Source organism: Lithobates pipiens, unplaced genomic scaffold (genome assembly GCF_037356315.1).
Source record: "Lithobates pipiens isolate NorthernLeopardFrog02 unplaced genomic scaffold, aLitPip1_a1.2 Scaffold_8, whole genome shotgun sequence".
NCBI lineage: Eukaryota > Metazoa > Chordata > Amphibia > Anura > Ranidae > Lithobates > Lithobates pipiens.
The window spans coordinates 121439010-121456071 of NW_027507903.1; the positions used below are offsets into that span (position 1 = coordinate 121439010).

The 17062-nt window shown below is 44.4% G+C and overlaps 1 protein-coding gene across 1 annotated transcript in view; it reads left to right on the top strand.

The window, feature by feature from the left end:
• The window catches only part of LOC143961097 (uncharacterized), a 46350-nt gene extending 38700 nt beyond the window's left edge, over positions 1 to 7650 (top strand). Inside the window, exons 5-6 of the mRNA XM_077470261.1 lie at positions 1933 to 2103; positions 4002 to 7650. Of these exons, the coding sequence (XP_077326387.1) occupies positions 1933 to 2103; positions 4002 to 4717 (887 nt within the window). The 3' untranslated portion in view covers positions 4718 to 7650. The remainder of the gene's footprint in view (positions 1 to 1932; positions 2104 to 4001) is intronic.
• Positions 7651 to 17062: the final 9412 nt, after the last annotated feature.

Consider the following 17062-nt stretch of genomic DNA (forward strand, 5'->3'; position numbering starts at 1 on the left):
AAATGCTTTAGTAGAGTAGGGGAAGGCTATAACCCCTGTCAGTTTTTTTTTTAAACTTCTGTATGTTTCTCTGTTGCATATTTTCCCTCACTTACTGTCTAATGAAACCATTGTCATCTGGATAGTAAGTAGGAAGACATTTCTACTAATAAAGCCATTAATAGCAATGTTATAGTAGTATTAATTCCAATGAAAATTCTAATGCTTTCTCATTCCATTCAAAATGAACTAAAAAAGATAAAAGATTCTGGCTGGCATACACTCTTATGCCGCGTACACACGGTCGGAATTCCAGCCAGAAAAAGACCAATGAGAGCTTTTCATCAGAAAATGTGACCGTGTGTATGCTCCATCGGAATTTAGCTGTCCGAATTTCCGCCAGCCAAAAATTGATAGCATGTTCTCAATTTTCGCAACAGAAAAACTTTCTATCGGTAATTCCGATCGTGTGTATGCAATTCCGACACTCCAAAAAATCACGCTCAGATTCAACTACGAGACAGAAGCTATTGGCTACTGACTATTGAATTTCCTTTTTCTAGTTCTGTCATACGTGTTGTATGTCACCGCGTTCTAAACTATCGGAATTTGGTGTGACCGTGTGTAGGCAAGACAGCTTGAGCGGAATTCCGTCGGAATTCCGTTGGGAAAACCATCAGAGCTTCTTCTGACGAGAATTCCGATCATGTGTACATGGCATTAGGGTCCTTTCACGAACTCCGGCTGCAATCAACTTACTCAGAGTATCTTTCCGCTGACCCCCACTGAGCAGGAGGATGACAGGTCTGTGCCTGTTCCACTTATGCAGAGCAGACACAGACACAGCCTACTCTCCTCTGAGGGGTCAGATGTAAATGGACCCCCTATCCCTTTACAGCCAACTGCCATCAGATCCGCAGGATCCCCATCCATCAATTTTTAGTGGATCAGAGTGGATGTTGGCAGGTGTAAATAGACACATAGAGGCTGCGATCGAGTCTGCCTCAAAAACGGACAGGCAGACCAGGTCAGGATGTTTGTGTGAAAGGACCCTAAATGTAAATTGTTTTTGCTCTATAGCTCTGTCTTTCCTCCAGAATCCATTTTGTTATAACAGGTGGCACAGTGGTGTAGTGGTTAGCACTCTTGCCTAACAGTAAGAAGGGTCGCTAGTTTGAATACCAACCACGACACTACCTGCCTGGAGTTTGCATGTTCTCTCTGTGCCTGTGTGGGTTTCCTCCAGGTACTCCAAAGACATGCAGGTAGGTTAATTGGCTTATGTCCAAAACTGACCCTAGTATATGAATGGGGACCTTAGATTGTGGGGTCCTTGAGGGTAGGGACCAATTTGAGTGTGCAATGTACAAGGATAGGACAATTGTAGATGCTCACTCAGGTTGAACTGGATGGACTGGTGTCTTTATTCAACCTTACTAACTATATAACAGGTTGAGTTATGTGTTCATATGGAACAGCAATGACTATGGCATGAATGATATACAGTATGTCCTCTTATCATACTCTGTTATAACAGGGTTTTTGGATATTGGCAGACTAGTGCTGCTGATGGTTTCTTTCACTTTATCAGGGTTTGCATTCCTATACTTTTCTATGGGAATGCAAATCCTTCTTGTGAAAAGTCAAATGCAAGTCAGAAGAAAGTTAACTGCATGTTAAATTGACTTGGCAGTGGATTCTGAATGATCTCAGAAATGTCTCCAACTGACACCATTGGCACAAGTGCTAAACATTTAAACATTAACTGCAAAGGGAAATCAAATGATAAAGCTGTATTAGTTACTTGAATATTGTTGGAATAGAATGGACAAAATGATTACAAATGTTTCTCCAATATTCCTATCGCAACCCCCCAATCCATGTGTAATTGCTACTATGTATTGAAATGAGTAGAACAGCAAAATAATTCTTCATTCCTATTTTCTTATAAAGGTAAGTTATTGGTAGAGGAGCCTATAATCATTCCAATGTACATGACAGAGCTGAAACTGGCAGTGGCAGTGGGATATACGAATGGAAATACAGACAAATGGAACTCCTTATGTGGTTTGTTTACCCAGCAAGTCAGAAATCAAGGCAACACTGAAAATGTCACTTTTGAGGGTAAGTTGTTGGTTGCATGTACAATTACAGGCAGTAATGGAGACTGTACTAAATCATCATGTACCATCTTTTAAAGTCCAGGTTTCCTGTCACTTTAACCCCCTCAGTACAGGGCACTTTCACCCCCTTCCTGCCCAGGCCATTTTTCAGCTTTGAGCTCTCTCACACTTTGAATGACAATTGCGCGGTTATGCAACACTGTACCCAAATGACGCATTTTTTTCACACAAATAGAGCTTTCTTTTGGTGGTATTTAATCGCTGCTGGGTTTTTTTAATTTACAAAAAAAAGGAAAAAGACAGAAGATATTGAAAAATAAAAAGTTTCTTAGTTTCTGTCAGTGAATTTTGTAAGTAAGTATTTTTTCTCCATCACTGATGTGCGCTGATGAAGCGGCACTGATGGACACTGATTAGGTGACACTGATAAGGAGGCCCCTGCTTTAGTGGCATTAGCTACGTACAGTATGTGGCACTGTGTTCTGCAGCAGTATCAGTGGCTTCCTATCTGCTGCCAGAACAAATTTGAGTTGGCCTGAACTGCCATTGAGGAGAAGCCTTGCATTTTTATGAATGAATACAAGGCTTCTTCTGGCTGGCAGAAGTGGACATCATGATATCATCTACCTGCCTCTTAAGCTCAGCCAATCAGAAGAAGCCTTGTATTTACTGATAAAAGTACAAGCTTCTCCTGAAGGTCTGAGAAGCATTTAGGCCGCCTCAGTTTTGTTCCGACAGCAGAAATGAAGTCACCCCTGCTGCTATGGGACACAACGCCACATACTTTATGCAGCTCATGCTAGTACAGTATGATACAGTATATACAGGTGGCCAAATCCCTTAGTAATGTACAATCATTTTTTTTGGGGGGGTCAGCTTGGCCCAAACAAACTATTAAAGTGACAAGAAACCCGGACGTCAATTTTAAGTCCACCTTGTGGAAATGTGATGTGCAGAAAATAGACAGACAAACTTCCCAGCACACTAGCTCTTCTGTCACCACAGAAATGTTTATTTGAAAATCTTATACTATTTTGCTGCCATTTAACTGTGCGGTAGTCTCCTGTTTAAAGAGGGATTCCACCAAAAAAAAAATATTAAAAGCCAGCAGCTATAAATACTACAGCTGCTGACTTTTAATAAATGGCCACTCACCTGTCCCGGGTCCCAGCGATGCCGAGGCCGATCGATCGCTCGGCTCTCGGCTGCTGCTGCCACCATTCTAGGTGAGGGAATCAGGAAGTGAAGCGAATCGGCTTCACTTCCCGGTTCCCAACTGCGCATGCGCGAGTCGCGCCGCGCAATAGGAAATCTCCGCGCTGTCACTGGGACCCGTGTGTGTCCCAGCAGACATCGCGACAGGGCAGGAAATGGCGTAGACTCCCACGGGAGTCTATGCCCGGAAGTGGGTGTAAATACCTGTCTTTGACAGGTATCTCCACCCCCTCCCCCCTGAAAGGTGTCAATTGTGACACCGGAGGGGGGGAGGGATCCGATCAGCGGAGGTTCCACTTTAGGGTGGAATCCCGCTTTAAATCTTCCTTGATTCTACACCTTTCCAAACTGGCAGGAAGATTGAGGTTTATTTCTGAAATAGAGTGAGAATACATGGTAGGGAGGTTCCAAAAGGGAGATCTCACTTCTGTAGTCCCATAATAATGAAGTGAAACAGTCATGATACGGGTCACCACCATTCATTTAGAAATATTTGATTTTGGAGGAAGGACAATTAGTATAGTGATCCACCCACAAAGGTACATTACATAATTTTTTTCTTCACATTTTAAATGGAATGTTATTGTTCTATAATGCTAACTTGGTATGGCTGCTTAGAGCATTATAATGAAAGATGAATAAATGTAACTTTCATTCACTTGTCATCTTACTCTTTCCCTACAGAGATTTTATTGCTAGATAAAAAGGATGTTAATCCACAAGAGCCATGTTACAGCACAATTGAGCCAATATATATTGACCTCAATGAAATCAACAGTGACTACAAGGCACCTCTGGATAATAGAGGAAGCAGCAATGTGTATCAGTTTCATGTCGTGTCAGAACTGAAGCAAGTGCAACAGACCCAAAACAAAGCGATGCCAAAATTGCCATCAGTAAACTCCTTCAAATCCATTGCTGACAGCCCAAAAGACATTCACAATCTGACCCTAAATACAGTGAAACCAGAATCCCCAACAGTAAAACCCTTCAAACCCATTCCTGATGTCCCAAAAGATCTTTACAATCTGACCCTAAATACAGTGAAACCAGAATCTTCATCTGTACAATCCTTCAAACCCATTCCTGATGTCCCAAAAGTCATTCACAATCTGACCCTAAATACAGTGAAACCAGAATCCCCAACTGTACAATCCTTCAAATCCATTCATGATGTCCCAAAAGACCTTCGCAAACTGACTGTGAAACAAGTGTGTGAATGTCTGACATTTCTCAATATGCACCAATACATAAAAGCTTTTGAAGCATCTCAGGTGGATGGCCAGCTAGTGTATGACCTTAACCAAGAGATGATGAAGAGCTGCTTGGGAATGAATGGACTTAACTGTGTAAAATTCTTGAAGTTCCGAGATGGATGGAGACCTAATCTGGATGAATAGCAGTAGTGGAGGAAGCTGCAGTCACAGAGCACAGGGATGTTCGTGACTAACAGTCAGTTTCTATGATGACTCAAGAAGGACCGTTTGTCATTTAAACATTGTATTTTCTGCTCTGTTTTATGAAAAGTTTTATTTAACAAACTTGTATTTGTCATTTTGCTCAGTACACCGTTTTCATCCTTGTGCTTGGGAGGGACTCAGCAGGCATAAGGAATTAGTGCTGATTGATTCCCCCTTTGGAAACGTGTGTACTCGCCTTATATCCTCCAGATTAATTCATCATAAAATATTTGTAAATCCCAATAAGGAATTTATTGTATTTGCTTCTTTTTGGTCTGTTAAATATACAATTGAAGGGATTTTGTTATAACAGATAAAAATAGCGATTGATCCTGCCAGACATTCATTGCTGTATTGTTTCTTGGGCACTCTGCAATGTTATCTAATGTAGGGTTATCTTCCTTCTCAGGTAACTCAGTAAACTGCAAAATACCTCACCCTGTCATGGAGTTGAGGAGATGGAAAGGTGTTATGTAGTCCTAAAACACTTCCTTTCCTAGGGGAACAATCATAGGTGTGTGTGCAGCCTATTGCATTAGGGTGTGCACCCCAAAACTCAAACACACATGCCTTTGTCTGTAGCCTCAGCTGCACTGGACAGTGAATTAATGGGAAGTGATCTGTGCTAAGCGGCTTTCTGTTCATTCATGAATTGAAGCCTAGTGAACTGTTTACTCTGCTTCAGTTATGAATTAACACAGTGTGTTCATTTAGAAAAGGAAGGGGCTGGTAAATGACATATTGATTTGCCCCTTCCCCTGATCTCCATTCTGACATATCCCTTGCAGCAGCCGGGGGGAGAGGAGAGGACGGAAGCCAGCAGCACTAGGTGGGGGTGGGGGGTGCAACACGGGGGGGGGGGGGGCAGTAGGGAGAATCGGCACAGCATGTGGCACCTGGCAAACCCCCCTGTGCACACCTATGGTGACAATTCTACTCCTCCATAGATACAGCACAGTGAGCAAGTGTTGTCACCGTAGAATGGGAAGTGTGTAACTAGCAGGATCATTAGACGAGAATAAAAGGAACAAAGCCTGAAAAAAAAAATTCAACAAATGCAGCCACCACATTTAACCACCTCAATACCGGGCACTACCCCTTCTTGCCCTGGCCAAATTTTCAGCTTTCATCGCTGTCACACTTTGAATGACAATTGTGCATTCATGCAACGCTGTGCCCAAATACATTTTTTTATTATTTTCTTCCCACAAATAGAACTTTCTTTTGGTGGCATTTAATAACTGCTGGGTTTTTTACTTTTTACTAAGAAAAGAGAAAACATTTTGAAAAACAAAAAAAGTCTTTGTTTCTGTCAGAAAATTTTGTAAATAAGTAATTTTTCTTCTTCACTAATGGCCACTGATGAGACAGCACTGATAGGTGGCTTTGATATGCAGCACTGATGGGCACTGATAGGTGGCATTGATATGCAGCAATGATGTGCACTGATAGCCAGCACCGATGGGTACTGATAGGTGGCACTGATGCACACTGATGGGCATCACTTATGGGCAATGATAGGTGGCACGTATAGGCGGCACTGATTGGCATCACTGATGGGTACAGATTGGCATCACTGATGGGCACAGACTGGTGTCACTAATGGGCACAGAGTGGCATCACTGTTGGGGCTGCACTGTAATCACAGCACTGATGATCAGTGCCCTGATTACCTATACAGGTCTCCTCAGTGAGGAGATGCCACTGATCGGCTCACACTCTATCAGTGTGAGGCGAGGAGAGACGATAAATGGAACTTCTTTGTTTACATGTGATTGTAAACAAAGAAGTGTGATTGGACACAGCTGATCACATGGGTGAAGAGCCGCGGCGGCGGCTCTTTGCTGAAATCGGGGTCACGCCGTGTCCCAGGGACACGGCACGCCCACGATCGCATTGCTGCATGTTGAGACTGGACGATGTCATAGAACGTTGGCTCAGAACATGAGAGCATCCTGCCTGGGCTCATTTGTCTATATGGCGGGCAGGAGGCGGTTAAGGACTGATAAACTGCAATATGTTACATTTATTTTCTTAGAGTATCGATACACTTTAGATTTAGCTTGGTCTTTAAATATGCAATGAACAGCACCTGGTTGTTGCTTCTTTTATTTTCTGTTCAGCTAACTATATCACAATCATTCTACCTGTATTTATGGTTAAAGGGATTCTATAATGTGTTTTCAGTGAGCAAATATATTCAGCTATTACTTATCATTGTTTCTTTTTTTTTTTTTATACGTCCTCTACATTTTACATGCTTGCTGATGTATTTTCAATATTTTTCTACAATTAGTCGATTCTTATACTTAGAAGCTATTTATCTATACAGCCCTACTAAACTCAGTCAGTACCCTGTACTATTAGTAAGACGCCAATTGGCCTTATGAGATTGTGGGGCCACGGAGCCCGATCAAACACTTCCAACCGTATTGTTCTTTGGGCCAGCCACCTATTGGGTGGGGCCCTTTCTTACATGACCCCCATTCACCCTGCTCATTCCATTGCCTGTTCTCTCCTTCCTTGCCCCCACCCTAATTTTTTGCTCTCTTTCTTCACTCCTCTCTTATTTTAGGCATGTTACCCTCCATGCTCCTTTTTTATATAAGAACTTGTTTTTTTTTTTTGAGTGCTCAGACCCACGTGTAGCATGGTGTATATAGTGATGGATCTTCTTACCTTTAGTCTGTAAGGCTCCACTAAGCCAGGGAAATAAGCTCACACTTTTATTTGCTTTACTTTACAATGTTCGCTTCCTGCATCGTTGACATTATGGTAACAACGTTGTAATTGGCAATCCGGATGTGTCATTGTTGCATATGATCTCTGTGCTCTGATATTCTGTCAAATAAAGAAGCTATTTATGTAAAAAAGTGTATTTGGCTAGTCTGATAAAGAACTTTTAGGAGGAGTAAAGAGAGTCTACCGTTTTCAATTGGTTGTTAGGACTGGTGGAATTCCAGTGTTAGAAAAGGACAGTTAAACACACTTATTCTGTGACACAAACCGGAAAACAGTCTGCCTATATAATGATAAAATAGATTTGCTTTATGTAAATTATTATATAAAATGATATTTAAAACAAAGTTTCCTAACACTTTATTACACAGATGAGATTATTTACAATTTTAGATTCCCTTTAAACTTAACATGTCTGTGTTCAGAAAATATGTTGGACACACATGCGTGGGCGCAATAAGTATCGCCATTTACAAAAATACAGCTGCATACAGCCATTCACTTGTATGTGTCTCTATGTGGCATATGCAGCTCCCCAAGCATGGGAAAGCACCCAGAAATTCGAGCTAGGTACAGAAAACGCCTACAAATAGCTGTGTGCATGAACCCTTGGAGATGAGAGATTAATGACGCTTATACTTTTTTTTTCTAACAAACAATTTCCTATGTATGTGTTGCCTGTCTTTTTATATAGTCCGTTTAACCACTTCAGCTCCAGAAGGTAATTTTCTGCGATATGGCACTGCGTTACTTTAACTGACAATTGCGCTGCCGTGCGGCGCTGTACCCAAATAAAATTGATATCCTTTTTCCCCCACAAATAGAGCTTTACTTTATTAGATATTTGACTACCTTTGCCTTTTTTGTGTCCATTTTGAAAAAAGACAATATTTTTTACTTTCTGATAAAACACAAAGTAAAAAAAAAAAAAAAAAATTAAAAAAATATCAAATTTCTTCATCAGTTTAGGCCAATATGTATTCTGCTACAACTTTTTGGTAAAAAAAAAAAAAAAATCTTACTAGGCGTATTTTGATTGGTTTCCACAAAAGCTATCGCGTCTACAAGCTATGGGATATTTTTATGGCATTTTTATTTATTTATTTATTTACTAGTAATGGCAGGCGATCAGCGATTTTTAGCGGGACTGTGACATTGCGGCAGACAAATCAGACACCTAACTGATACTTTTGGGAACCAGTGACATTATTACAGTGATCAGTGCTAAAAAATATACACTGTTACTGTACTGGAAGGGGTTAACATCAGGGACGATCAAAGGTGTGTCCCTAGGGAGTGCTTGCTAACTGTGTGGGGGATTGTCTGACTGGATGAAGACTGAGATCCGTGTTCTTGCTTAGCATGTACACAAGATCTCCATCTTCTTCCCTGTCAGACAGATCGTCGTTCTGCCTTGCTCAGGAATGACCCTGGGTGGCCGGCAGAACCGCCGATTGGCTCCTGCTGTATCCATTCAGTATGCTCCCCCAGTGTCTATTGCACGAAATTACGTACAGGTACGTTGTTTCATGAAATAGGCTCAGTACATCTGCTGTGGGCAGTCGGCAAGTGGTTAAACATTGACAGGATAAATAAGTAGTACATTTTAATTTCTCATTCATTGACAGACACAGCTCTTCCTTATTCAGAACCATAGGGTTATATCGCCCCCTACAGGTGTAGGACACTAAACAGAAAAAAGACTTGGCTACATCCATGGCCAGTCCTAGGTGATATACACCCCCCTCTCTGCTTTAGGCTTTCAGTTTTTTTCTGCCTAGTCAGGAGTAAGGACCAAGTTCCCTGCTGGGATCTCTAGCCCTGGCAAATTGAATTTTTTTGTTTGTTCTTTTTCCTGGATTTTTTCCAGTGAGATCTGCAATCAACTGCTGGACTGAGCGACGGGCTGGACATTTGATCCAGTGGTCTCTCTAGTCTGGTCAGTGAGTGCAGACCACAGCTACGCGCTCTGTCACCTGTGGCAAAGCCCCACTGGACGGGCGCTGGACCTGTGAGTTAAACATCTTGCAAGGTTGCATACAACCGGTTCTCGGCTCGAGTCGCAGCGCCCCTTATGATCGCAGCCTCCCACTTTGGCAGAGAGGAGGTTCTGTCTAGAGTAGTGCCCTCCTGGTCCTGGTATGGTGAGTAAATGGTCCCTCTTCTCCCCTTTGTGGGTTTGTGGTGGACGTGTGCCCCTCCCTGGGTCGTTTATTCCTGCGGGTTTCCCTCATCCTTGCACCCTCTCTTCCTGGGGTGGATGCTCCCTGGTCCCCCTTCTCCCCTTAGTGGGTTTGTGGTGGACGCGGGCCCCTCCCCGGGTCGGTCGGTCCTGCAGATTTCCCTCCACCCTTGCACCCTCTCTTCCTGGGGTGGATGGTCCCTGGGGGTCCCCTGGTAGAAGCCCCTTTCCCCCTCCCTCCTCTATAAGCGCTTGTGTAGGGAAATGATGGATCCTGGGGGGTGGGGTTGAGTACTGGTGGGCAGGGGGTGCATGCCACCAGGTGCAGTGCTTATCAGGGGGGAGGCACTGAGAACTCCTGGGGGTCTGGTGCTTGGATCCTCTCTCTCTTTTTCAGGGGCTTTCCCGGGGTCTGTGTCAGCCCCGTGTAGCATGGCCATTTTGCCGTAGGCAGCGTCTTTACCCCCTAGTGCGTACTGACTTCTTATGGCTGGCGCCCATGATTTAGTGTTTTTTTGTGCTCAGGCAGCGGTGGCCATTACTGTGGAGCCCAGACAGCATTTTTAGCAGGAGGAAGCTCCTCCTTTTAATCCAGTGCTGACTCCTGTGTTATCCTCTTCCTCAGACGTTACGTGTGTGTGGGTCTACACCTGAGGCAGCAAGCGCTACGCCAGTGGGGTGATGAGTCTGGTGGGGTCCTTTCCTCTCTCTGCTGCAGGCTGTGGGGTGTCCTGGTGTTCCGGTACCGCTACCAGCAAGCTTCTGTCACCCTGAAATAACATCATCCTTCTCCGCACCGATGGGACTCTGTTCGGGTGGCCCTTGGTGCCCGAAATGGACAGCACTTGTCCTTGTACCTCCATCCATGCCAGGAAAAGGTAAAGCCGCGGCCCCGAACTCCAGTAAAAAGCACCCGCCGGCGCCGGATGAATGCCCAGACGCCATCTTAGCTGACAGGATCCACGTGCTTCTGGCTGAGCTAAACGTAGCCGCAAGCCAGGAGATTACTAGGCAGCCCTGGAGTCCTCCACCTCTGAACTCTGAACAGCGGTGATCCTGCAAGCCATAGAAAACAATAGATCCTCCCTGCTGACCCGTATTGATATGCACACGGAGGAATGCAATTGCATAAGGGAAGATATAGATAAGTTCAGAGGCCACCTAACAGAATCTGAATCACGCATATCAGCCACAGAGGACCTGACTGCCAGTCATGACCACCGCATTGAATTGTTAGAGACTATGGTCAATTCACTGGTAGCTAAATCCGATGATGCAGAGAATCGCCTAAGGAGGAATAATGTTAGGGTGCTTGACCTGCCAGAGTGCTCTGAGGGCGAGCGACCTGCAGAGTTCGCTGAAGCTTTCTTCAAGGACATCCTTGAGCTGGCGCCTGTTCCACCGAATCTATGTAATCGAATGCGCACATCGAGTTCCCACTGGCTGTCAACCCCTTGGGGCACACTTACCTTACCTTTTACCCTGACTTCTTGGCAGACCTACAGAAGAAGAGAAAAACCTTCCAAGACATCTGAAGACACTTCAGAGAAAAAGGAATGCCCTACGGCATTCTGTACCCGAGCCGCCTGAGAGTTGTACATGCTGGCACTGCAATATTCTTTGATTCCCCGGAGGAGGCTGACTTCTGGTTTTCTGCTCTGCGGTAAGCTGTTGTTGCCTGAAATGCCCTGAAATGGTGTTTGACAGATACATTATACTACCCTAATGGGCCTGAACATCCTGGCGCTTAATTAGGTTCTTTTCTGTATACTTTTGCCATCCTTTAATAACCGGAGTAACTGGAGCAATACAGAATAGACATGTGCGATTCGTTTCGTACGAATCTCAAATTCGTACAAATTTCCCAAAATTCGTACGTTCGGGAGGAACCGAAATAAGAATTGCCGTGCGTCCGAATTCTGTACGGAATACGAACTTGTTTACGAATTTCGGATTTCGGATCAGTTGTCGTCGAATTGACGACGACTCAGTCATTATGCTTATTATGACTTGCAAAAGACTTCTGTAATAGAAGTCAATGTAAGTTGCCTGAAGTCATCAGTGAAGGACTTTCCTCCTCTCTGGACAGGCTGCCAAGAAAAGATCAAAGTGATACAATGTTTTTTCTTCAATGGGCTGAACTCCGTGTGTAGAAGTTCTCAGTTTAACCATTTAAAGACTAAATCTTTTCTGACACTTGTTGCTTACAAGTAAAAATCCAGTATTTTCTGCTAGAAAATCACTCAGAAGCCCCAAAAATTATATATTTTTTTAGCAGAGACCCTAGGGAATAAAATAGCGGTTGTTGCAATATTTTATGTGATGCAGTATTTGCGCAGAGGTCTTTCACACGCAAGTTAGCCCTTTTTTTTCGGTCGACCTCTAGAGAGCACTGACATTAGCAGCGTGACATACAGCAATGACACCTGCACCGTGATAGAGTGATCTGACACCAGCACCGTGATAGAGAGCACTGACATCAGCAGCGTGACATAAAGCACTGACACCAGCACCGTGATATACAGCACTGACACCTGCACCATAAGCAGCCCCAGGAGGAAGTCAGCATAGCACAGGGATGGTGGGAGCCCCTCATAATAAGCAGCCCCAGGAGGAAGTCATCACATCACAGGGATGGTGAACTTCACAAACCTACAGGTCATATTTGCAGCCACAAAATAATTACTAGCTGTGCACACATAGTCCCACCACATGGCCAATGACATAACACATGTATGAGGTGAATGTGGGATCGACAACTACAAGCATTCTTTTTTTATATGTGAAATTCTGAAAATTCCGGACTTTTGAGACAATGGAGGCGAGGGAAGGTGAGGGTAGGCAAAGAAGAGGGTGCAGGAGATGATCACCAGCACCAGCACCGTGATATAGAGCACTGACACCTGCACCGTGATAGAGTGATCTGACACCAGCACCGTGACATAACACATGTATGAGGTGAATCTGGGATCGACAACTACAAGCATTCTTTTTTTATATGTGAAATTCTGACAATTCAGGACTCGAGACAATGGAGGCGAGGGAAGGTCAGGGTAGGCAAAGAAGAGGGTGCAGGAGATGATCACCAGCACCAGCACCGTGATATAGAGCACTGACTCCTGCACCGTGATAGAGTGATCTGACACCAGACTGCTCCAGTTTATTTGTTTATTTGTTTCAGACTGACTCCTTATATGATCACTAGACTCATCATAGCAGGGGATTTTAATGGCATTCTGGACCAGACTTTGGACACCTCTAATCCAACCAGGTTGCTGGTCCCCAAATTGTGGCAATGGGCCTCGACCCTGCAGCTTACAGAGGTCTGGAGATGGAAAAATCCACGAACACAGCGCTACTCCCACTTACCTGCGGTCCACCACTCGAGCTCCGGAATTGACCTGGCTTTTTGCTCTCCAGCTACACTCCCGTATGTGGCCTCAGCAACTTGCCTGCTGGCAGGGATTTCAGATCATTCCCCCCTAGTGGTCATTCTGCAGCTTGGAGGGGGGAGCGCAAAGGTTGCTGGTGACTGGAGATGGAAAAATCCACAAACACAGCGCTACTCCCACTTACCTGCCGTCCACCACTCGAGCTCCGGAATTGACCTGGCTTTTTGCTCTCCAGCTACACTCCCGTATGTGGCCTCAGCAACTTGCCTGCTGGCAGGGATTTCAGATCATTCCCCCCTAGTGGTCATTCTTCAGCTTGGAGGGGGCAGCGCAAAGGTTGCTGGTGACTGGCGACACGCTGGCTACAGGATGAAAAAGTAGAAGAGAATATGCAAAGGAAAATTGCCCAATATTGGCACTGTAATAACAATGTGACCAATGTACAGGTGACCTGGGATGCCTTTAAGGCAACTATAAGAGGGGATTACATATCTGTAATTAAAGCTGCCAGGGTGGGATATGCCTCCAAGACTAAAGAACTAGAGCCTTGGGTGAGTACGGCAGAGGAGATGTTTGCGTCAGACTCTTCTCCTGGGGCATTTTCTTTCCTGCCACTGGCTCAAAGGGCACTCTCTTTACACCTTTGTAGTTCGACTGCCTCATCAGAAAGGTTGCTCAGGGCCAGAATCTTTGAGTCTGGGGACATGAACGGGAGGTTTCTAGCCAGTCTGGTGGCTGACCCCAAATTTCAAACAGTTATACCCACAATACATACTGCTGCAGGGGGGGGGGGGGGGGTCGCTTCAAACCCTTCTGACATCCTTAACGAATTCAAAGTATTTTACACCTCATTGTATAGCTCTACCACCTCGCAGATATCCCCTGACCACCTCTTGTAGCTCCGTGACCTGACTCTAACAACCTTGACAGAGGAGGATGTTGCCTCCCTAGAGGCGGAGATCTTGCTGACTGAGATTGAAATGGCAATTCACTCACTTCCCCCTAACAAGACACCGGGCCCTGATGGGCCCCCAGGAGACTGGTACAAAATGTACATAGTTGACTTAGACCCGCGTCTCCAAAAATTGTATGCCCTTAGTTCAGAAGCAGGAAGCCTACCTGGCTCAACGTCACAAGCTCACATAGTACTGATACAAAAGCCAGGGAAGGATCCTCATACTGTTCAGCATATCAACCCATGTACCTTCTAAATTATGATTTAAATATACTAACAAAAGTGTTAGCCACCAGACTGATGGGGATCCTCTCATTCTTAGTAAATATGGATCAAACTGGCTTCATGCCAGGGAAGTCGACGGCTGTTAATATTCGTAGGGTGTTCACCCACTTACAAATTCCTCCTACAGAACAGAGTACCAGAGTCTTGGTTGCCTTGGACCTTGAAAAGGGATTTGATTCTATTGCCTTGCCCTACATTGAGGAGGTACTCAAGATATATGGTTTTGACTCCACTTTTAGAAAATGGATCCAGCTCTTAAACCAGAAACCAACAGCACAGATTAAGCTTGGAGGGATGTTATCCTCTTCATTCCCTGTGGAGCGAGGAACCTGACAAGGGTGTCCTCTATCCCCCGCCCTTTTCTCCCTGATGGTTGAGCCCCTGGCTGTTGCATTACGGTCCCTGGAGGAAAAGATAGCACTTTATGCTGATGATATTATCCTTTTCCTGGGGTTCTCCCTCCGGGCAGTGTTATAGCTCCTCTCAGGCTTTGCTGACATGTCAGGACTAATGCCCCGTACACACGAGCGGACTTAATTCCGAAGGAGTTCCCAACGGAGTTCCGCCGGAGTTCCGCCGGAGTTCCGACAGAGTTCCGACGCAACGGACTTGCCTACACACGATCACACTAAAGTCCGCCCGTCTGGTCCGCTGTGACGTACACCAGGTCCGACGAGACTATAAAACGGAAGTTCAATAGCAAGTGCGCCACCCTTTGGGCTCCTTCTGCTAATTTCGTGTTTATCTCGTGTTAGTAGAAGTTTGGTGAGAGACGATTCGCGGTTTTCAGACTCGTATTTTTCAGAACGTTTTTCACTGCTTTTCAGTTTGTGCTTGTGAGGTTTGTATCTGTTTTTTAGTGCGTGTAGTCAGTTCGTGTCTGTATTTTGCAGTGCGATCTAACTGCGCTCGCTGACTTTCAGGTCGCTCTTCACAGGCCTTGCTGTTCTTCAGTGACGTCTGTTAAGTTCGCTCTGACAATCCGACCGTTTTGAAGCCATGTTGCGTGTACGTACTCGTCGTCGAGTTCGTGCTTTGCTTGCGCTTGGTATTGTAGTTCATTCTGCAACCCAAGAGCAGTCCTTGGACGGGGTGTTGAGGAGTTCATGGACGAAGAATTGGTTGCTCCAGCGTGACCAGTTCTCGCACATGCCTTTGCTTCGTGAGATCCGGGAGAATAATCCTGATGATTTCAGGAATTATCTCCGGATGACGGACCCCGTTTTTCACCGTCTGCTGGCTTTGCTGACCCCTTATATCAGCAGGCAGGATACCTGCATGCGGCAAGCCATCACTCCGGAGCAGAGGCTCGTCGCCACGTTGCGCTACTTGGCGACAGGGAGAAGCCTTCAGGACTTGAAGTTCTCGACAGGCATCTCCCCCCAGGCTCTGGGGATCATTATCCCAGAGACCTGTTCTGCCATTATACAGGTCCTGCAGGAGGACTATATTAAGGTAAGATTTCGCAGTTAACATCACATTTTATTGTCTTTAATGTTTGCTAATGCCTTGTATTTCTTTCCTCAATCTCTAATTACCATGATTGCAATATGCTGTGAATGTCCCCTTTGTCCTCATGCATGCTGCAATCTTTTAATGCTCCTTTTTTCTTTTTCATGCATATTTGCCTTCATTAAACCTCACCAACATGCTATGGTAGGCCCATATCCACCTAGTCTAGTCACTTAAAATGTCTTTTGTCAGCTCCATTCTATTGCTTTATCCTAAAACCAAACATTTTAAAGCTTATTCCAAATGGTCTGTGTCCCCTTAACTGAATCCCCCCCCCCCCCCTTAATTTAATAGTATCCCAAATGGTCTGTGTGTCCTTTAACTGGATCCCCCCCACACACACACTTAATATAATTCCAACGAGTCTGTGTGTCCTTAAATTAATGTTGAATTATATCTTGTATTTTTAACACACTTCAACCCTGGAATGATTTTCCCCCCCTTCCTGACCTTCATCACTTTTTTGGGTGATTTGGCAGTGCGTTGTTTGAATTGACAATTGTGCGTCCTTGTAACCTGGCTCCTCCTAGTAAATTATCTTCATTTTATTAGCACAAAGCGATTTTGTATTTGGTTGTCTTTGATCACCTCTGCTTTTTTAGTTTTGGTGATTAACCACCAACAAACACAAAATGCATTTTTCTAAATATGCTTTTTTTTCTCTCTTTTCGCTCTAAAGAAAGATAGTCACTAAAATATCTCACCATGATTTTTGGGGACCTCATTTGATGCTGATACGTAGTCTTTTAGTACACAAAAATGTGTTAAAATGAAACTCAATTTAAGTGTTTCTTGTTTTTTTTTTTTTCAAGTTCTATCGTTTAGTAAATATGGTCTATTTTGCTGGCATTTTTAAAATGTTGCCATTTTTGAAAATAGTAATGGCGTTGATAACGTTTTTTTTTTTTGTTGGTTTTTTTTTTTTTTCTGGTGACTGCCACATTATGGCGGACACATTGGCCAATTTCCATACATTTTTGTGACCATTGTCATTAATACAGTGATCAATGCTGTCAAAAATTGTCTTGATTACTGTAAAAATGTCACATGCAGTGAAGGTGTTTTATTAAGCACAAGGGGGCCAAGGAATGGTTTAAAGTGTGTTCTGGGTGAGTGTTTTTCTTAACTGTCTGGGGGATGGGCTAGCAGTGACATGACCCTGATCACTGCTCCCAATGACAGGGAGCAGACGATCGGTGTCATGTGACTAGGCAGAAGCG